The 23,477-nt window shown below is 39.3% G+C and overlaps 1 protein-coding gene across 26 annotated transcripts in view; it reads left to right on the forward strand.

Moving 5' to 3' along the window:
* Positions 1–23,477, forward strand: part of LOC453361 (calpain-3) — a 144,474-nt gene that overhangs the window by 48,796 nt on the left and 72,201 nt on the right. For 19 of the 26 annotated variants that reach the window (XR_010151630.1, XR_010151631.1, XR_010151632.1 and 16 more), the window contains 7 exons: positions 5,263–5,498; positions 9,775–9,901; positions 10,840–10,919; positions 12,781–12,924; positions 14,051–14,147; positions 21,862–21,963; positions 23,100–23,343. Coding sequence is in view for 17 of the 26 variants with exons in the window: in XM_063794798.1 (XP_063650868.1) it covers positions 5,263–5,498; positions 9,775–9,901; positions 10,840–10,919; positions 12,781–12,924; positions 14,051–14,147; positions 21,862–21,963; positions 23,100–23,343 (1,030 nt within the window). In the remaining 9 variants the exon portion in view is untranslated. Of the gene's footprint in view, positions 1–5,262; positions 5,499–6,280; positions 6,380–9,774; positions 9,902–10,839; positions 10,920–12,780; positions 12,925–14,050; positions 14,148–21,861; positions 21,964–23,099; positions 23,344–23,477 lie in introns of all 26 variants that reach the window. The other 7 variants (XR_010151637.1, XR_010151636.1, XR_010151638.1 and 4 more) reach the window with 2 other exon arrangements.

The raw sequence follows: 23,477 nt of genomic DNA on the forward strand, positions 1-23,477 counted from the left end.
AGAAAGATCAAGGACTTTAAGACTTTCACTATTTATTCTACTGCTATCTACTATGAACTTCAAAGAGAAACATGAAAGTGGACGAGGAACGTGACCATTGAAGCACAGCACTACAGGGAGGGGTTTAAGCCTCCAGATGACTGCGGGCAGGCCTGGATAATATCCAGCCTCCCACAGGAAGCTGGTGGAGCAGAGTGTTCCCTAACTCCTCCAAGGAAAGGAGACCCCCTTTCACTATCTGCTAATTAACGGGCCTTCCCAGGCACTGGTGTTACCGCTTGACCAAGGAGCCCTCAAGCGGCCCTTATGCGGGCGTGACAGAGGGATCACCTCTTGCCTTCTAGGTCACTTCTCACAATGTCCCTTGAGTACCTGACCCTATACCCGCTGGTTATTCTAGGTTATATTAGTAATGCAACAAAGAGTAATATTAAAAGCTAATGATTAATAATGTTTACGCTAATGATTGATAATTGTCCATGATCATCTCTATATCTAATTTGTATTATAACTATTCTTTATTCTAACTATTTTCTTTATTATACTGCTACAGTTTGTGCCTTCAGTCTCTTGCCTCGGCACCTGGGTAATCCTTCACCCACACATGATAGCCAAAAGGTAGAAACAATCCAAGTGCACATCAAAGATGAACACATAAACAAAATGTGGTATATACATGTAACAGAATATTATTCAGCTATAAAAAGAAATGAAGTTCTGATACATGCTGCAACATGGATGAACCTTGAAAATATGGAAAATGAAATAAGACAGACACGAAAGAACAAGTATTATATAATCCACTTATATGAAGTAGCTATGATATGCAAATTTGTCAAGACAGAGATGAGAGGGGGCTGAGAGGTGTGAGTGATAGGGAGTTACTGCTTAATGATTACAGAGTTTCTGCTTGGGGTGATGTAAAGGTTTTAGAAATAGTGGTAATGCTTGTACTACATGGTGAATGTAATTAATGCCATTGAATTGGACACTTGGAAATGGTTAAAATGGCAAATTTTGCTATATATATTTAACACAATTTTTAAGAATCAATAATGTAATATGCCATAAAAACCCTCATTAAATTGTGCATTTTAGATGGGTAAATTGCATGGTACGTGAATTCAGTAAAGCTGTTAAAAACAAAAGTATTACAGCATCATTTCTGCTGCATTCAGTTGTTAAAAGCAAGCTAAGTCTAGCCCATGTTCAGTTCCAATTGTGATGGGAGGAATGACAATTTATGGATATGGGCACCCATGCAGGAATAAGTGCTATCAAAGCCCACCTGCAGCTACATTCAACATTGTTATTAGTGAGAATGCTGGTTTATGATAAAGCACTTCCAAAATACTGGATCTCCCACCATGTTCAAAGACAGTAAAGATTATTTGTTGACTCCTGCTGAGGGTTTAGCTCAATCATATACCATACCCTCCTCCGTCTCCCATCCAATCTAGTTATATCACAATTTTTGGTTAAATCAATATTCAATGTTTACATTTTTCACATGCTCAAGGGTGTCTGATACTTTATCCAGTCTACTTCTTTCCCTGGAGACTTTCTTCCCTACCAGAGCTCTTCATCTTCCTCCTCCCATCTGGACCATTGTTCTCTAGGTTCCCTGCACAGCTTTCATCTCAGAACTTACCTTTGCTGTTTTCTGGTGTTGTATCCCTCCTTTCTTCAGTTCCCTGTTTTTCTCTTTTCTGGTTTATTCCCTTGCTGTGTTTATTTGTTTGTAGCATCTTCTGGTAGTTTCCTAAGAACGTTTGCATTGGAGGTACTCTTTTTGCTTCCTTGCAGGTATGAAACCATCTTTTTTCCTACCTTTACCTTTGACTGATAATTTGCCTGGCAAGACTGAATATTCTTTCTCTCAGAATTTGAAGGCATTTCTTTTACTGTCTTCTACCTTCTTGCTCCAAAACCATTCTTAATTCTATTCCTTTGTTCCTCTGTATATAATCTATCTTTTCTCTCTGAAATACCTTCTCTTTATCACTAACATTCCAAATTTCCAGTATTCTGAAATTTTGTAATAAAATCCCTTGATGGAGATCTTTTGTTTGTTTGTTTGAGTCAGGGTTTTGCTCTGTGTCCAGGTTGGAGTGCAGTGGTGTGATCATGGTTCACTGCAGCCTCAAGCTCCTGGGCTCAAGCAATCATCACACCTCAGAATCCTGAATAGATGGGACTTAACAGGCATGTGCCACCATGCCCAACTAATTTTTTCATTTTTTATATAGGCAGGGTCTCCCTAGGTTACCCAGGCTGGTTTTAAAACCCTAGGCTCAAGGGATCCTCCCACCTCAGCTTCCCAAAGTGCTTTACAGGGATTACAGGTGTGAGCCACCGTGCCTGGCCCTAGGTCTTTTAAAATAATTATTGTTCTGGATGTTAGATGTGGACCCCTTCAATCCTGAGAATTGTGTCCTTCAGTTCTGAGAAACTGTTTTGTATTATTCCTTAGATTAATTTTTCCCTTCCTTTTTTTCTTTCTACTCTACGGATTTTATAATCTCCTTTTCCTTTTTTGCCTAGTTTTTGAGCAATTTTCTCAATTTTATCTTCTAGGCTTTCCATTTATGCTATCATGTTTCTGCTTTCAAGGAGCTCTTTCTTATCCTCTGATGGTTCCTTGGTTTTTGTTTTCATTTTATGCAAAGCAATGGCAAAACATTTATTATCCTGAAATGTGTACATCCTATTTTTTTCAAGTAGCAAATTTGCTGGTAACATAATTTATTTAACCTGTTTCAGTCAGACAAACTCATGATCAATGCTGCTCTGTATAATTTCAAGTCTGATGAGCCTCTTAAGTTTTTCATTTTTTTGTTTTTAAACAAAAAACACTCTGTTGCCCAGGCTGGAGTGCAGTGGCGTGACCATGGCTCACTGCAGCCTCTAGCTCCTGGGCTCAAGCGATTCTTCCGCTTTAGCCTCCTGAGTAGCTGGGACTGTGGGCATGTGCTACATGCTGAGCTAATTCTTTTTATTTATTTATTTTAATTTTTTTGTTGAGATGGGGTCTTGCTGTGTTGCCCAGGTTAGTCTTGAACTCCTGGTCTCAAGCAATCCTCCTGCCTTAGCCTTCCAAAGCACTGAGATCTTCTAAGTATTTTTACCCCACTTCTAAAACTTGATGAGGAATTCAAAATAGCACACCACATTAAATGATATTTATTGTTTTATAAATTGTATACAGGTTGAGTATTCCATGCTTGGGACTCTAGAGTGTTTCAGTTTTGGGATTATTTTGAATATTTTCATTAAACTTACTGGTTGAGCATCCCAATCTGAAAATCCAAAGCCCAAAATGCTCCAATGAGCATTTCCTTTGAGTGTCATGTTGGTGTTCAAAAAGTTTCAGATTTTAGAGGCCAGATGTGGTAGCTTATGACTGTAATCCCAGCACTTTGGGGAGCCAAGATGGGCGATCACCTAAGGTCAGGAGTTTGAGACCAGCTTGGTCAACATGGTGAAACCCTCTCTCTACTAAAAGTACAAAAATTAGCTGGGCATGGTGGCATGCACCTGTAGTCCTGGCTACTCGGGAGGCTGAGGCAGGAAAATCGCTTGAACCCAGAGGCGGAGGTTGCAGTGAGCTGAGATCGTGCCACTGTACTCCAGCCTGGGCGACAGAGCTAAACTCCATCTTAAAAATAAATTAATTAATTAATTTTAAAAAAAGTTTCAGATTTTAAAGTATTTCAGATTTTGGATTTTCAAATTAGGGATACTCAACCTACACTTGTTTTATGCTAACCTAGTCTTGTTTAAGGGTATAATACCTTATTTCATCTCTCTAGAGATACTAATGATAATGTTTTGATATTTACTTTGGTTCCTTGCATTGTTCCTGTTTTCTTGGAGATCCTTTTCTGTTTCCTTATTTGAGTCACTGTCTCTGATTTTGGAGACTTTGCTCAAATGTGAGTTTTGAGACACAGTCTCACTCTGTTGCCCAGGCTGGAGTACAGTGGTGCAATCTCGGCTCACTGCAACCTCCACCTCCTGGGTTCAAGCAGTTCTCCTGCCTCAGCCTCCCAAGTAGTGGGGACTACAGGTGCCCGCCACCACACCTGGATAATTTTTGTATTTTTAGTAGAGACGGGGTTTCACCGTGTTGGCCAGGCTGGTCTCGAACTCCTGACTTCAAGTGATCCACCCACCCCGGCCTCCCAAAGTGCTGGGATTACAGGTGTGAGCCACCACACGTGCCTCCATTCATATTTCATGGTGAAGCTCTGTGTGCCTAGATGAGGCTTCCACTCTAGTTTTGAGAGTGGGCATGTCTACTGGTGTTTGGGAGCAGGGTGAGCTCTTCTGTCAATAGCCTCCTCAATACCACTCTGGGGAGAGCTTCCCTGGCTTTGGCCAACAGTTACCACCCTGCTCCTGCCTGCCACCTGCCAAATTTTTGTTGAAATTACTCCACTCCCATTCTCTTTGTTTTTGTGGCTTTCTTCCTTTTTTCTTTTCTTTACTCAGATTTTAGTGTGACTTTAGGAGGGGAAGGAGATACATGCAAGTGGTTGACCAGAAGTCCTTCACGTTATCAGTAAACATTTTGATAATAATTTACTGAAACTTCTTCCCAACTTCAGTTTCTTTACCTTCAAGTGAGTCCCAATGCTGCACCCTGACTTAATTTTTCTAAAATATAGGTCTGCTAAGATTACATCTTGCCAGACTTTTGATGGCTTCTCATAAGACAAGATTCAGAATTCCTAACCTCGATTACAGGGCCCTTGACAATCTGACCCTATTCAGCTTCATCTTCTACTGGTCTCTCTCACAGTGATACCCTTGAATATTTATTTTTCTGTAAGCCTGTCATGTACTTCCTTGCCTCTGTGTTTTTTCTGTTCCCTGTGCCCGGAATGCTGTATCTATTCTTCCTGTCTGGTATATTCCTACTAAGTCTACAAGGTCCAAACCAGGTTTTATCTCCTCTGTGAAGCCTTTCAAGACCCTATACTTCACCACAGGCAGAATTTATTAACCTCTCTGTGTTCTGGTAGCACTAAACTGATGCTTAACCTGGCAGTTATACCTCAGGGCAGAGCACTTTATTTACACTCCTGCCTCATTAGCCAGGTTGTCACTTCCTTAAAGGCAAGGACTGTGCTTTCTTCTCCTTGATATTCTAAGCATAAGCTCAGTGCTGAATACTCTGTAGACATTCAGGAAATGTTTATCAAATGAATAATGGTCATTGCCATGGCAGTTGACTCAGTTGTCATCTCCCTCTTTTAGGCACACAAGCCATGCCCCCTCTTTTCTCTTTGGGATACCACCAGTGCCGCTGGAACTATGAAGATGAGCAGGATGTAAAAGCAGTGGATGCAGGGTTTGATGAGCATGACATTCCTTATGATGCCATGTGGCTGGACATAGAGCACACTGAGGGCAAGAGGTACTTCACCTGGGACAAAAACAGATTCCCAAAGCCCAAGAGGATGCAAGAGCTGCTCAGGAGCAAAAAGCGTAAGGTAAAATAAGCCAACATTTCTGAACCTTTTAATTACAGAGTTTTAAAAAATGTTTTAAACTTGCCTTGGCACATCAGTGGTGGAGAAACATCTGATAAAAAATGGCTGTGAAAATAGTAGATTCAAATATAATTGTCACTGTGATAAGAGAGAAAGTGAATGGTAAAAAGGTGATGACCCCATCCATTCCTGGCTTAGTTATCTAGGTCACCATAATGAAGAAGGGGTCTAGCATTTTCAGTTCTGTTTGTTGTGGCCACCCTGTAGTAATGTGATCCCCCCACTCAAAATTTAGTTTCCATGTCTCAATTGGTGACACCACACTTGCACTAAGAGTACATTAAAATGTTTATTACTCATATAATGAGGCTTTCTGGGGAGAGCAGGGGTGGCTCCCAAGCTGGTTTGAAAATGGCTTGAGAGAACTGAGAAAGGAGATTGGCTCAGCTTTTATGGTGGTTAGCGGGTGGGGACAGGGCAAGGGCTCTTGCACGCAGGCTGAGGCTTAGATAGTTTGAACCCCCTGCTGGCACCAAAGGAGGGAGCACTAGAGCTTTCTTTGTCAGCTTGTCCAGATACGGGCCGAAGGGTAAGGGGGGAGTAGCAGGGCTTGAAAATGCTTAAAAGTCAAATATCAAATATGGTATCAAATTCTTTATTACACTGTTTTTCCTGCATGCTTCCCTGGTGGACTCCACCTGTCAATCTGGCCAAGAAAAGAACAGAAATAGAAAATGGGGAGGGAGAGAAGCCACTGGAACATGTATAATGCTGCTTTCCAGCTCCAGGAGTGGTGGTGGTGGTAATAGCAATAATGAAAAGATGGAAGGAGAGAAGAAAATGGAGAGAGGAGAAGGGGGGCGAAACCCTATGTGTATCATGTGAGTGAATAAAGTCCCTCTCCTTGAAAGTAAGGTTGACTTTTCAACCCATTCCTTTGACCTCCCCACCAGGCTTTTCAGACAGCCAGAGCCCATCCAGTTAACTCCTAATTTCCCAATTAATACATAGTTACCATATATCAAGCTGTTATGGGCTAGACAATATGATAAAACACATTATTCCATCCAGCGATGACAAAACTATAAGGTAGGTCTTGTTACCCCATATTTTAGATGAAGAAGCTGAGGCTTAGACTGGTTTCAAAATTTACACAAAGGCACACAGTGAATAAATAGCATGGCAAGAATCTGAACCATGGTCTGCCTGACTCCAGATCTTCTGTCCTTAATAAGTAGTTATTTACTGAGGCCTTGAACCTTCAAGATGCTATGGTAGTGCTGAAGGGTATACAGAGATGAGCTCCTTGTGGTCTTACAGTGAGTGAAGAAAAGGCAAGTATCCAACTACAATACAGGAAAGTAACATAAGGGCCAAAGAAAGGTCAGGGTAGGGGCAGGCCAAGAAAGAGAAGATTGTATCCTCAAGACTTAAGCAGGGCTTTGTTCCAGAGGTGCATTTTATTTTATTTATTTATTTTTTATTTAAATTTTTTTTGGGGGACAGAGTCTCACTCTGTCACCCAGGCTGTAGTGCTATGGTGCGATCTCAGCTCATTGCATCCTCCATCTCCTGGGTTCATGCAATTCTCCTGCCTCAGCCTCCTGAGTATCTAGAATTACAGGCATGTGCCACCATGGCCAGCTAATTTTTGTATTTTTAGTAGAGATGGGGTTTCACCATGTTGGCCAGGCTGGTCTTGAACTCCTGACTTCAGGTGATCCGCCCACCTGAGGCTCCCAAAGTGCTGGGGTTACAGGCGTGAGCCATCATATCTGGCCTAGAGGTGCATTTTAGATGAGCCCTGAAGCATGTCCCTAACTAATGAGTAAGCAGGGAGAGGGAAGAGGGCAATGCAGCCAGAGGAAGGAGCATTAGGGGTGTTCGGAAAGCAGTGCACAGGCAAGTTTGACAGCCAGGCATGGGAGGGTTCTAATAGTGGAGGATCTGACCAGAAAGGTTGGGACCTTTGTGTAAACTGCTTTGTATGCATTTGGAAACATTACAAGTTTTTGAATAAGGGGTTAATATCCAGAATATATAACAAATTCCTACAACTCAGCAACAACAAAAAAAAACAGTTAAAAAGTGGGCAAAGAACTTGAATAGACATCTCTCCAAAGAAGATACACAAATAGCCAACAAGCACAAGAAAAGATGCTCAACACCACTAATCATTAGGGAAATGCAAACCAAGACCACAGTGAAATCCTATTTTACATAATTAAGATGACTACTATTTAAAAAAAAAACAAAATAACAAGTGTTGGCAGGGATGTAGAGAAATTGGAATCTTTGTGCACCGTTGGTAGGAATGCAAAATGGTACAGCTGTTATGGAAAACAATATGATAGTTCCTCAAAAATTTAAAAATGGAATTACTGTATGATCCAGCAATTCCACTTGTGGGTATATACCCAAAGGAACTGGAAGCAGGAACCTGAAAAGATATTTATACACCCATGTTTATAGCAGCATTAGTCACAGTAGTCAAAAGGTCAAAGCAACCCAAGCTGCTTGGGTTGCAACTCCATTGACAGACGAATATGTAAACAAAATGTGGTATATACGTACAACAGAATATTATTCAGCCTTTAAAACGAAGGAAATTCTAATAGATACTACAGCATGGATGAACCTTGAGGATAAATGCTAAGTGAAATAAGCCAGTTACAAAAAGACAAATACCGTGTGATTCCACTAATTTGAAGTAATTGGAGTAGTCATATTCATAGAGACAGAAAGTATTATAGAATGGTAGTTGCTGGAGCCAGGAGGAGGGAATGAGAAATCATCATTTAATGAGTATAAAGGTTTAGTTTTGCAACATGAGAGAGTTCTGGAGATTGACTACACAACATTATGACTGTACATACTTAACAGTACTAAACTGCACACTTAAAAATGGTTAAGATAGTAAATTTTATGTTATGTGTATTTTACCACAATTTAAAAATTAAGGCTGGGTGCGGTGGCTCACACCTGTAATCCCAGCACTTTGGGAGGCCGAGGTGAGCAGATCACCTGAGGTCAGGAGTTCGAGATCAGCCTGGCCAACATAATGAAACCCTATCTCTATTAAAAATACAAAAAAAAAAAAAATTAGTCCAGCATGGTGGCGGGCACCTGTAATCCCAGCTACTTGGGAGGCTGAGGCAGGAGAATCGCTGGAACCCAGGAGGCGGAGGTTGCAATGAGCCGAGATCGTGCCACTGCACTCCAGCCTGGGCGACAGAGCGAGACTCTGTCTCAAAAAACAAACAAACAAAAAAATTTAAGAAAATGTTTGAGCAATGAAGAATTAAACTTTAATATTCAGGACTGATTAGAATAGAGATGAGGAAGGAGGATTAGATGGTGTTCTGGCCAATTAAAGTGTTATTGAGGCCCTAGACTGGTGGAAGTGATGGTATTGTAAAGTCACGGAGAGATGCTAGAGACACAACGCTGTGGCTTACAACTTTTCTCAAATCTCCTTCCTAATATGCCTGCACCACTGGGCTTGGGGACTTTGTTTTTAACATGTTATTCTCTTAGTTTCTTTAATGTTTGCTTATATCAATGTTATCTGAGCGTCTAAATGTCTAGGGAGCAGGTACCCTGCCTACTTAGTTCTGTATGTATAGTATGCAGCACTCAGCATCATGGACAGATAGACACTTAATGCTATTTAAAGAACATCTATTGGTTAGGCAGCAATAATTATAAAAGAGCATCGGCCTGGTTTTTTTGTTTTTGTTTTTTTCTTTTTTAGAGATGAGGTCTTGTTCTGTCACCCAAGCTGGATTGCAGTATCATGATCATGGCTCACTGTAGCCACGACCTCCCCAGCTCAAACAGTCCTCCTGCCTCAGCCTCCTGAGTAGCTGGGACCACAGGTGGACACCACCACACCCAGCTAATTTTTAAATTTTTTTGTGGAGACAGTGTTCCACTATGTTGCCCAGGCTGGTCTCAAACTCCTGGCCTTAAGCAGTCCTCCCACCTTGGCCTCCCAGTGTGTTGGGATTGCAGATGTGAGCCGCTGTGCCTGGCCAGCATTGGCCCAGTTTTGGTATCAGTTGAAATTCTCATAAGCACATGAAAGGTTATAGGGTTTTACTGGTGTCTGAAATATTTACTTTTTGTTTTTGTTTTTGTTTTTTTGTCTGAAATATTTCAATACTAGTTGTAGTTGTTTGTAAAAATTGAACCCCCAAACCATGGCGAAAACATATACGTGAACATTTGTCTTACATAAAACTGATGAGACCTCCAAACCTTCATGTCCTGACAGCTTGTGGTCATCAGTGATCCCCACATCAAGATTGATCCTGACTACTCAGTCTATGTGAAGGCCAAAGATCAGGGCTTCTTTGTGAAGAATCAGGAAGGGGAAGACTTTGAAGGGGTGTGTTGGCCAGGTATGAAATCACTTTATACACTTATTATTTCCACATGTTCTGTCCCAATTAATGAAGGCTGCATGGTCATCATTCTGCTCCCTTGTAGATGTCTCTTGCTCCTCTAGCTACATTTTAAGCATATAATTTAATGAAGAGATAGGTTTGCCTTCTTTTGTATCTTTTATAATACCTGGTACTATATGCTTTGTATGTATTTATCAATCAATAATTGAATGAATGAAAAATAAACAAGCAAACCTCAGTGGCATGCTGTTTCTCCAAGCAAACAGAGATAAAAAGTCGGGGAATAAGAAAAGCAGAGGAGGAGAAAGAAAAAAAGGGGGTCCTGCAAGCTCTCTCCTTGTGATTGCTCTTCACCCTTTTAGCCCACAGTTTTGACTTCCCAGGCTTTCATGAATGACCTCAGCCACCCTGATGACTATGGATTCTTCATTTCAAAAGTTATTAAAAGTTATTAATTTAAAGCCTTGGTAGAAACTCCCCAAGGACAAAAGGAAAATACGTTGTTTAGAAATAAAAAGTCAGCACTATCTATCATAAATCCATGCACTGTAGAGAAACCCCGTGCCTTTCTTTTTTTCCCTTTACATCCCTTGAACACAATTCTCTGTTCTCTTTAAGAACCAAGAGATCACTGCAGGATATTTGCCATCCTTCCTTGGGCTATCTTAGGCCATCAGTGAGGGACAGGCTCTATCATGATACTTGTGCATTGGCATTCCCCTGGGCTTCTGGTATTGAAAGATCTAGTGATTGTCACTGGAGCCCAGCATTACCTTCCTTCACTTCTCAACAGACCATGCCTCTGTCAGCCAACTTTCATGTTTATGTAAGGTGCCCATTTCCCAGCTCTCACATCTGATATCTTCTTTACAATGCATCTTACTGTGAGGACCACTGTTCTTGACAGGCTATCTACTGTTCTGCCTCCACAGGTCTCTCCTCTTACCTGGATTTCACCAATCCCAAGGTCAGAGAGTGGTATTCAAGTCTTTTTGCTTTCCCTGTTTATCAGGTTGGTTTTTATTCCTTTGTTCTTTTCTAGTTACCTGAAAGAGTGAAAGAAGTGGAAAAAGTGATTGAATAAAACTATTCTTTTTCATTGAGTAGCTTTTGATATATAATGCTTTTATTAAAAGGCAAGTATGGCCACCACATTACAGACTCTGGGGGTGCTGGGAGAGGTGCCATATGCATAAGCAAATGCACAAAACCTGTGATTTTGACCTCTATTATAATAGACTCTATGATATATCAAAGTACTTTATAGCAGAGGTTTATTATATTTTCAAATTGCTCTATATATTTTATATAAAATTGTATTCCATAACTGTTATTTAAATATGATACATGTGAAAATATCTTACAACATATTTGTCATTAAAAGTGAAGTATGATTTTTAAATAATCTGATAAGAACCACAGAGGAAACTGGAGAGGCCACATCTGGAGAACTGTTTTCAACCAATTATGATGATATTAATGATGGCAGTGTTGATGATGATGATACCTAATGCAAATGGAGTACTTGCTGTGTGCCAAGCACTGTGCTAAGGATGACTTCATGTGCATCATACCATTTGTCTTCATAATAACCCTCTGAAGTTGGAACTATAACTAAATCTAACCCCATAGATGAGGAAATTGAGACATAGAGAAGCTTAAAAACTTGCCAAGGTCATGCATCTAGTAAGTGGTGGAACCAAAATTTGAACTCAGGTCTGTTTGTCCCCTAAGCCCAGCTTTTAACCACTAAACTGTAGTTTCTGGCATCAAGTATTAGGGCACTAATAAACAACTTAGTACAGGGATAGACAAGCGTTGGGCCAAATCTGGCCATGCCTATTCATTTCCCTATTTGTGGCTGCTTTTGTACTACTATGGCAGAGTTGAATAATTGAAAAAGAGACCTCATGGCCTGCAAAGTTGAAAATATTTACTATCTGGACCTTTACCAAAAATGTTTGCCAATCCCTGCTTTAGATGGTTCTAAAGGAAAGATATGGTAGTTAAATATTTGGAAATCATTTACCCCCTTATACATACAAGAACACACATGTTTAGAAATAAAGATTCAAAAAAAAAAAAAAAACAAGCCACCTCCAGGAATTTGAGAGACTTTCTTGTGGGTGAGGTGACAGATGTATTCTGTGGGGTCTCAGAAGGTAAGCTAGGTAGGCTCTGCGAGGGGAATGTTATATACAAGGAGCAGGATTTTTGAAAAATAATAGAATGAGCTGCCTGAGGGACTCCCTGTCTTTTTAGCTATTCAGTCAAACGCCAAAAGATAAGTGATTCTAGAAAAGACCAGGGATTCTACAATACCATGTTAACTAGATGACTCAACTGTCCCTTCCCACTCTAAACTGAACAATTCTGTGTAGGATACAAACTATAGATCATGTTAACAAACAGGTATATTGGCTGTCAAGTCTTTCAAAGTATTAGAGAGAAGGTAGAATCTTGTCATGTTCAGCTATAGTTGCCCTTAGTTAAGAGTTGTAGCATCTGATGAATGAGAAGGAGCCCAATTGTGAACATTCACAACCTTTCCCATAGGAGTCCTGCAGGGAGGTCTTGGAATGAATTTGCCAGGCAATATATATTTCACAGACAACACAGGGCAGCATTCTTTTATTCAGCAGCAAATATTTATTGAGGTCTGTCTATGGGCCAGGTACTATTCTAGATGTTTGGGATTTATTAATGAACAAAACAGACAAAATGTTGTTCCCTGTGGAACTTATACTCTAGCAGTGGAGCAGAGGACAGAGCATAGATAATAAACATAATTTTTAAAATGAGGTAGCAATGGTGACAGCTATTATATAGACATCATCAATGTAGGAGTGTCATGACCAAGGTTTACTTCCTAGGGATCTACGGACATCCTCTTCCTTTGGAATGACATGAATGAGCCTTCTGTCTTTAGAGGGCCAGAGCAAACCATGCAGAAGAATGCCATTCATCATGGCAATTGGGAGCACAGAGAGCTCCACAACATCTACGGTTTTTATCATGTAAGACATCCAAAAAGAATTAAACTGGGCTTGTGTGACCCACCTTTTGGCTGAAAGTCATTTGCTTTGTGATATAATGGCTATTCTCTACTGTTCATTTCTCTTTGTGTGTCTTTTCTGACAACTGCAATGAGTCTTAGGTAGTAGCCAATACAAGACTTTTTATTATTTCTCCCTTTGCTTCTTTTCTTTTCATGATGAACTTGATGAACTTTTAAATATTATGAAATTAATTATAACATAAAGCTTCTGCCTTGATAGGAGCCATTAATAAGTGGCACTCACTGGCCACTACCTCAAACTTTTATTGATGCGAGCAGTATGTAAATATGTGAAGGAAGGTAATTAAAAGAAGTGTTTTAAGATTTCACAGATATCTAAATACAGCAAATCTTATATTCACACTGGAGGAGCAATATTTAGAACACAGACACACAGCTTCAATAAGTATATTTTAAAAATGTAAAGCCTTCCTTAAGTACTTAGCTTCCTCAATAGAGGTGGTAAAATTATCTTTCATTTGCCAACTACATCCAAAAGACGTGGCAGACACTTGACCTCATGTATACCCATGGTTCTTTGTTATTTTCAAATTGTGGCTGTATTCCTGTGGCCCTCTTACCTATTGGTATTTTCCAATGGGATCTTTTGGCTAAATATAAGCATAGTTTTCAGATTGTATGTGTTTGCCTCTTTAACAGCCTGTTGCAGTAACTGTAGACTGCTTTAGTTAGTGAGCTGTCTTATATAGGTCAGGACCAGTCATTTAACCTCTCTGAAGCTCAGTTTTTCCTACCAATGAAAACTGTCTGTCTCAGAGGTTGTTACGGAGATTATATGAGAAAATTATATTAAATGCCTAGCAATAGTAAGCACCAAAGAAATGCTAGATGATTGTTTATTATTATTTCATTGCTATTGTTAACCAAAGAAAATTTTCCATTCTTTTAATAGGGGAATTTAGAGTAATTTCATTATACCATGAAAATTATTTGATGGATTTATTTTAATATTTTCCATTTCATGCTCCTGCCTACTGTTTGCTTTTTATATGTTAGATAGCTTATTGGGGATGTCTGTACAAATCCAATCATCTCTTTGAAATTTTTCTTGTTTGGTGATATAGCAAATGGCTACTGCAGAAGGACTGATAAAACGATCTAAAGGGAAGGAGAGACCCTTTGTTCTTACACGTTCTTTCTTTGCTGGATCACAAAAGTATGGTAAGGAATGGCTCATATCAGACTTAAAAACACATTAGCAACTTTTTTTTTAACCATTTATAGAATGTGATGTTACTGTGCTGATGCCTTCCTTTTCCTTTTTTTTTTTTTTTTTTCATTTGTTTGTTTGAAACAGAGTCTCGCTTTGTCACCCAGGCTGGAGTGCAGTGGCACAGTCATGACTCACTGCAGCATTGACCACCTGGGCTCAAGCAATCCTCCCACCGAAGCCTCATGAGTAGCTGGGATTACAGGTGCACACCACCACACCCAGCTAATTTATATATGTATATGTATTTTTTGGTAGAGACAGGGTTTCACCATGTTGCCCAGGCTAGTCTCGAACTCCTGGACTCAAGCAATCTGCCCACCTTGGCCTCCCAAAGTGTTGTGATTACAGGTGTGAACCACCACACTCAGCTGATGCCTTCCTTTTCAATAGCCATTGGTCAGGCCTTTGATTGTAGACAGTGGTATGCCCTAAAGTGTGGATTTTGTCCTATAAGACAGAATAAACAAATTTTAGTCATTTTATACTTGTTTCTCACTGAAGAAATGGCCACTTCGTTGTTGGGAGAGTAACTTCTAAGTATCAGTTTGCTGGGATAGTCATCTTTGGTCCTGTCTCTTTGATTTATCAAAGCCAGGGAGATACACCTCTAACACATTCCATTAACCAACTGTTCCACTTAGCAATGTGGCTTAAAATAGACCTGGCTGTTGCGTGTGGTCAGGGTCATCTATAACTGGATGCAGTTTACCAGCTAATGCAGATCTGGTTCAACTTAACAACCCTGTAGCAGGAAGGCTATTTTAAGTCCTCTGGCCTTGCATAAGCAACGGAGAGCTTAGATCCTAGTTTAAAGAATCCAGCCCTTACTATACTGTGGACATTATTAAGCCTCCCACTCCACCCCTGAAAACCTGGCCCTGTGGCATTCTGGAAAGGGCCAAAATATTACAATCTCAGGCAAAGATTCATGTACAGAGGTATTCAACACAGTGGTAGTCCTTGAAACAAAAGTAAGAAAGAAAATCTAAATACCTAACAATAAGGGAATAGTTATAAAAGTATGGTATAGCAACATGATAGATTATCGTGAGGCTATTTATGTTTAAAATTTTTTTTTCTTTTTTTAATTTTCATAAGGCTATTTTAAATGGTAGCTTTAATTGCATGAAAAAATGTTTTTGATATGATAAATAAAAAAAGGAACACCTAAGTGTTTATAATATTAACCTAATTTTGTATTGATATGTATTAGATGTACATATTTTCAGGATATGTGTGATAATTTGATATGTTCATATAATCAAATCAGAGTAATTGGGATATCTATCACCTTAAATATGTATCTTTTCTTTATACTAGGAACATTTGAATTATTCTCTTTTAGCTTTTTTAAAATGCACACAATCAAGGCTAACTATAGTCACCTTACTGATCTATCAAACATCAAGTCTTATTTCTTATTTCAATTTTATAAAAGATTAATGGAAGATAGTAATTTAAATAAATAAGTAGGTAGATAGGTAGGCAGACAGTTAAATATAAGAAAATGTAATACCTTGGTGATTTTGAGTGATTTTCATCTTTTTCTTTTATCTAACTTTATTTTACAAATTGTCTACAAGTATCATTTTTAATCACAAAAAAAAGTATTTTTAATGAAAACATTTACCAGCAACAGTTAAAAAAAGATAACAGAAGATTTAAATATTAGGTTATTGTTGATCTCTTATGTTGGTCCATTGCTTAGCCTGCAGTACTCTGTGTGAAGCTATCAGCTTTGCTTCACTGTGTAGCAAGACATTACAGGAAACACTACTTTGTTAAGTCATATGCGATGATCAATAGCCATAGAGAACTTCTGACTAAACAATAGTATGAGACATGAAAATATCTGCATGTTTATGTGAGCTTTCTTTCTTGATGAGAATGTCTCCATACGGATTTCAGAATCATTATGTAAATACGTACATATCTCGCTTGAAGTCAAGAGGAAATTAGAATACTTTTTTAAAAGAACAATCCCTGGAAAATATTTTTTTTGAGCCAGGCACAGTGGCTCAAACCTGTAACCCCAGCACTTTGGGAGGCCGAGGCGGGTGGATCACCTGAGGTCAGGAGTTCAAGACTAGCCTGATCAACATGGTGAAACCCTGTCTCTACTAAAAAAAAAAAAAAAAAAAAAAATAGCTGCGTGGTAGCGCGCACCTGTAATCCCAGCTACTAGGGAAGCTGAGGCAGGAGAATCGCTTGAACCTGGGAGGCAGGGGTTGCAGTGAGCAGAGATCGTGCCATTGCACTCCAGCCTGGGCAACAAGAGCAAAACTCTGTCTCAAAAAATATATATATATATTTTTTTTTTGGTCACGAGCAGTGGCTCATGTCTGTAATCCCAGTACTTTTCTGAGGCAGGTGGGCAGATCACTAGAGGTTAGGAGTTGGAGACCAGCCTGGGCAACATGGTGAAACCCTGTCTCTACTAAAAATACGAAAATGAGCCAGGCATAGTGGCACATGCCTGTAGTCCCAGCTATTCAGGAGGCTGAGGCAGGAGAATTTCTTGCAACTGGGAAGTGGAAGTTGCAGTGAGCCAAGATTGCACCACTGCAGTCCAGCCTGGGCCACAGAGTGAAACTCCATCTCAAAATAAAAGAAGAATTTTTTTTTTTCCTGGCCGTAGGGCAGCCTAAAATTTCTATGAAAGATTAAAACAAAAATAGCTACCAAAACTATTTTGGTAGAAGATAGACAAAAATGCTTCAGGAGTAGTATATATTTCATAAAATAAGACTTTCCCTTTTATGGCTGTCTTTGGTGGTATATAATCTCTCATCACAAACTCTTAGCAACTCTTCAGTAAATAAGAACAAGAACACTGGCTTAGGCATCAGAGTGCCTGGGCTCAAATCCTGCCTCTACCACTTAATAACTGTGTAACTCTGGGTAGATTATGCATCCATTGCTTGCTATACTTCCCTCATCTATAAAATTGAGTTTATAATAGTGTTTATCTGATAGGATTGTTGTGATTATTAAGTAGGATAATACCAGCAAACTATTCGGCATAACACCTGGCTCAGTATGGGTTAAATAAATGTTAATTATTGTTATTGCTACTGTTATTATGTCTGCCCTTTAAGGCCTGTAACACTTCTCTCAAATTTTTTAGGGTTTTCTTTGGAAGCAGGGGCTGGTGGAGGTGGGAGGAAATGGGTACATAGATCAATGGAACAGAGTAGAGAATCCAGAGTATCCAACACATATGTGATCAATTGCTTTGCAACAAAGTTTCCAAGGCAATTTAATGGAGAAATTATAATTTCTTTTCAGTAAATGGTTCTGAAACAACTGGATATCTGTGTGGGGAAAAAAATGAAACTACACCCCTACCTCATACCATATTCAAAATTAAACTAAAAAATTAACTCATTTTAAAAGCTAAAAATACAACCTAACTTCTGGAAAAAACATAGAATAAAATCTTTTTTTTTTTTTTGAGATGGAGTCTCACTCTGTTGCCCAGGCTGGAATGCAATGGCATCATCTCAGATCACTGCAACCTCCACCTCCCGGGTTCAAGTGATTCTCCTGCCTCAGCCTCCTGAGTGGCTGGGATTACAGGTGCCCACCACCACAGCTGGCTAACTTTTACATTTTTAGTAGAGACAGGGTTTCACCATGTTGGGCAGTCCGGTCTTAAACTCTTGACCTCAAGTGATCTGCCCTCCTCGGCTTCCCAAAGTGCTGGGATTACAGGCGTGAGCCACTGCACCTGGCCAGTAGAAAATCTGTATGGCTTTGAAACAGACAAACATTTCTTAGAAAGAACACAAAAAGCATGAATCATAAAAGAAAAAAATGACAAATTAGACTTTATCAAAATTTAAAAATGTCTGCCCTTTCAAAGACATTGGTAAGAAAATGAAATGGCAAGCCACCGACTGAGGAAAAAAATATTTTAAATATACATATACAGATATATCTGCCAAAATACTTGTATCCAGAATATATAAAGAACTTTTACTACTCAATCATAATAAGAAAGACAACCTACTTTAAGAGTTGGTTTTCTGAAAAAAAAAATAATAATAACAAAATAGATAGACTGCTAGCTAGACTAATAAAGAAGAAAAGAGAGAAAATCCAAATAAACACAATTAGGAATTACAAAGGAGAAAATCTAGGAGAAATGGATAAATTCCTGGACACATATACCCTCCTAAGACTGAACCAAGAAGAAATTGAATCCCTGAAAAGACTAATAACGAGCTCCAAAATTGAATGAATAGTAAAAAGCCTACCAACCAAAAATAGCCCAGGACCAGACAGATTCACATCCCAGTTTTACCAGATGTACAAAGGAGAGCTGATACCATTTCTACTGACACTATTTCAAAAAATTGAGGAGGAAGGACTCCTCCCTAACTCATTCTATAATGCCAGCATCATCCTGATGCCAAAACCTGGCAGAGACACAAAAAAGAGAAAATTTCAAGCCAGTATCCTCAATGAACGTTGATGCAAAAATCCTCAACAAAATACTGGCAGACTGAATTCAGCAGCACATCAAAAAGCTTATCCACCATGATCAAGAAGGCTTTATCATTGGAATGCAAGGTTGGTTTAACATACCCAAGTCAATAAATGTGATTCATCACATAAACAGAACTAAAGACAAAAACCACATGATCATCTCAATAGATGCAGAAAAAGCTTTCAATAAAATTCAGCATCCCTTCTTGTTAAAAACTCTCAGCAAACTAGGTACTGAAGGAACATACCTCAAAATAATAAGAGTCATATTTGACAAATCCACAGCCCACATCATACTAAATGGGCAAAAGCTGGAAGCATTCCCCTTGAAAACTGGCACAATACAAGGATGCCATCTGTCACCACTCCTATTCAAAATGATATTGGAAGAAGTCCTGGCCAGAGCAGTCAGGCAAGAGAAAGAAAGAAAGTGCATCCAGATAGAAAGAGAGGAAGTCAAACTATTCCTATTTGCAGATGACATGACTCTGTCTAGGAAACCCCATAGTCTCAGCCCAAAAGCTCCTTAAGCTAATAAACAACTTCAGCAAAGTCTCAGGATACAAAATCAACATATAATAATCAGCATTTCTATACACCAACAACAGTCAAGCCTAGAGCCAAATCAGGAGCATAGTCCCATTCACAATTGCCTCAAAAAGAAGAAAATACCTAGGAATACAGCTAACCAGCGACGTGAAAGAGCTCTACAATGAGAACTACAAAACGCTGCTCAAAGAAGTCAGAGATGACACAAGCAAATAGAAAAACATTCCATGCTCATGGATAGGAAAAATCAATATTGTTGAAATGGCCATACTGCCCAAAGCAATTTATAGATTCCATGCTATTCCTGTCAAACTACCAATGACATTGTTCACAAAACTAGAAAAACTATTTTAAAATTCATATTGAACCAAAAAAAAAGAAAAAAAAAAAAAGAGCCTGAATAACCAAGGCAGTCCTAAGCAAAAAGAACAAAGCAGGAGGCAATATGCTACCCAACCTCAAACTACTACAAGGCTGCAGTAACCAAAACAACATGATACTGGCACAAAAACAGGCATGTAGACCAATGGAACAGAATAGAGGGCCCAGAAATAAGGTTGCACACCTACAACCATCTGATCTTTGACAAAGCTGACAAAAACAAGCAATGGGGAAAGGACTCCCTGTTCAATAAGTGGTGCTGGGACAACTGGCAAGCCATATGCAGAAGATTGAAACTGGACTCCTTTCATATACCGTATACAAAATTAACTCAAGATGGATTGAAGACTTAACAGTAAAACCCAAAACTATATAAAAACCCTGGAAGACAACCTAGGCATTACCATTCTGGACATGGGAATAGGCAAAGATTTCATGATGAGGATACCAAAAACAATTGCAACAAAAGCAAAATTGACAAATGGGATCTAATTAAACTAAACAGCTTCTGCACAGCTAAAGAAACTGTCAATAGAGTTAATAGACAATCTACAGAACGGGAGAAAATATTTACAAACTATGCATCTGACAAAGGTCTAATATCCAGCATCTATAAGGAACTTGAGCAAATTTAAGAGAAAAAACAAACAGCCCCATTAAAAAGTGGGCAAAGAACATGAACAGACACTTTTCAAAAGAAGACATACATGTGGCCAACAAGCATATGGAAAAAAGCTCAACATCACTGATAATAGAAAAAAGCATATCAAAACCACAATGAAATACCACCTCACACCATTCAGAATGGCTGTTATTAAAAAGTGAAAAGGTAACAGATGCTGGCAAGGTTGCAGAGAAAGGACAATGCTTATACACTGCTGGTAGGAGTGTAAAATAGTTCAACCATTGTGGAAAGCAATGTGGTGTTTCCTCAAATAACTAAAAACAGAACTACCATTTGACCCAGCAATCCCATTACTAGGTATATACCCAAAGGAATACAAATCATTCTGTCATAAAGACACATGCGTGTGTATGTTTACTGCAGCACCTGTTCACAATAGCAAAGACATGGAATAAACTTAAATGCCTATCAGTGGTAAACTGGATAAAGAAAATGTGGTACGTGTACACCATGGAATACTATGCAGCCATAAAAAGGAATGAGATATCTTGCCTGTGATCTGGTCTTTGATATTTTTTTCTTTTTTATTAAATTTATTTTTATATATATGAATGAGATCATGCCCTGTGCAGGAACATGGATGGAGTTGGAGGCCATTATCCTTAGCAAACTAATGCAGAAACAGAAAACCAAATACCACATGTTCTCACTTAGGAGTGGGAACTAAATGATGAGAACACGTGGACACATAGAGGGGAACAACAGACACTGGGGCCTACCTGAGAATAGAGGGTGGGAAGAGGAAGAGGATCAGGAAAAATAACTAATGGGTATTAGGTTTAACATCAGGGAGACAAAATGACAAAATGATCTGTACAACAAACTCCTGTGACACACGAGTTTACCGACATAACACACCTGTGCATGTACCCCTGAACTTAAATATTTTTTTAAATGAGCAAAAGATTTCTATAGACACTTTTCAAAAGAAGATACATGAAGAGGCTGGGCATGGTGGCTCACGCCTATAATTTCAGCACTTTGGGAAGCCAAGGCAGGTGGATCACTTGAGGCTAGGAGTTCAAGACCAGCCTGGCCAACATGGTGAAACCCCTCTCTGCTAAAAATACAAAATTTAGCCAGGAGTGATGGTGCACACTTGTAATCCCAGCTACTTGGGAGGCTGAGGCTGGAGACTCACTTGAACCCTGGGAGGCAAAGGTTGCAATGAGCCGAGATCACGGCACTGCACTCCAGCCTGGGCAAGTGAGAACATGACTCCATCTAAAAAAAAAAAAAACCACATGTATTATATGCAAGTTATATCTTAAAGTTGATTTTTCAAAGGGTTCCTCCTCTATCAGACCTAAATTATACTTAAAAAATAAGTGCAATTTCAGAATATTTTCCTAGAATGTTTGTTTTGTAGATTTTAATAACTTTTCACATTAGAAAATTGATACTTTTCATTGTAGAAAATTAGAATTTATTTATGTTAAGGCGAGAAATTGGTTTTCCTTTTCATTAAGTTGTCTTTTACAAATAAGGAATCTACATAGGAAATTGAACGCATGGGTTGATTTGTGATTTTAATACATTGTTGCTGGTGACCAAAGGTGCCGTGTGGACGGGCGACAATACAGCAGAATGGAGCAACTTGAAAATTTCTATCCCAATGTTACTCACTCTCAGCATTACTGGGATCTGTTTTTGCGGAGGTAAGATGAGTCCTTTGAGGCTTGAAGTGCAAGGAAATAAAAAATGAGGGTGTTTTCATCAAAGCTCGTTACAAATCCCTTCTCATTAGCTGTTGTGGGCAGACATAAATGTGGGAAAGAAAAAATGTGAGAAAGTGAAGAGGAGCGGATTAGAGAGGAGAGTGAAAGGCATGCCTCAGAGCTATTTCTATCTGGTCTCTGTTGAGGACATGAAATCAAGTCGTCAGAAAGGGAGCCAGAGCCATTTTCTTATCACTTCCTTCCTAGACGCTCTTGATAACTAAGTTTCTCTTCCTGACAGCTATCTTTTCTTCTTGAAAGTGAGAAAAATAGAACTACAAGGAATTTAGCAAATCAGAAAGCCTTACAGAAATTCTTTTTACTCAGCAGATTTAAAATTCTGTGGCATATTTTAACTGTACTAAAACAAAAACATATGCTCTTGAGAAAGATGAATTTAGTTAAAATAAGATTTTCCGATGGACTATCTTCCCTGCATCCTAAGAATTCTCTGTAGATGAGCGATCTCAATATTGAAGGGGCTCAAGATGGCTGCAGTTCCAGCTGCTCCTTGTTTCCTGTAGGAGTAGAAGCAAATTAATATCATTCTTTTGATGCATGTGTTTTTATTGCATTGGTCCATGTACAATACAAGGAATATGTATATACCGCTCAGTGGCCCAGCATGGAATTCTATTCTGATAATCAGAACCTCTACTTCTGATTATCTGCTTCTCTTCAGTTCTTTCTGTTTTTATCTTAGTTCAGCTGTTGCTTCCAAAGGAAATCAGTTGCCAACCACCCCCCTTCAACACACACACACACAGTTATTTAATCAGGCAGACATTTTTCAGTGTCTGGGTTATCTGGTTTGGGGAACATACAGGAATATTGATCTTGAAATAAAGCCTCTGACCTTTCGACAAGAAAGTAATATTCTAAGAGCCCATTGTCAGATCCCCAAACAGGCTGAATTATGTAGTAAGGGGGTCACCTGTTTGAGGCCACGGCTCTATCCTGTCATTTGAAGTGCATATACTGCGCTTTTCTCCTGTCGGTCTTCAAGACCTTAATTTCCCTGTGTGCATCATTTATCCAAAGCTTGGTTGCCTCACTTGGCCTTCTTTTGCTTCCAGCTGACATAGGCGGGTTCATTGGGAATCCAGAGACAGAGCTGCTAGTGCGTTGGTACCAGGCCGGAGCCTACCAGCCCTTCTTCCGTGGCCATGCCACCATGAACACCAAGCGACGAGAGCCTTGGCTCTTTGGGGAGGAACACACCCGACTCATCCGAGAAGCCATCAGAGAGCGCTATGGCCTCCTGCCATATTGGTATTCTCTGTTCTACCATGCACACGTGGCTTCCCAACCTGTCATGAGGTAAAAAAGCTTCATCCATTCAGGGACCCCAGCAACCAATCTGTAATAGAAGATCTCAGTGATTAAAGAATGCAGTAATTACAGTGATTTCAAGAGAAAGGTGAAGAAAAGCTACATGTTTAATCAAGTTTCAA

The sequence above is a fragment of the Pan troglodytes genome, chromosome 16, assembly GCF_028858775.2.
Source record: "Pan troglodytes isolate AG18354 chromosome 16, NHGRI_mPanTro3-v2.0_pri, whole genome shotgun sequence".
Classification (NCBI taxonomy): Eukaryota; Metazoa; Chordata; class Mammalia; order Primates; family Hominidae; genus Pan; species Pan troglodytes.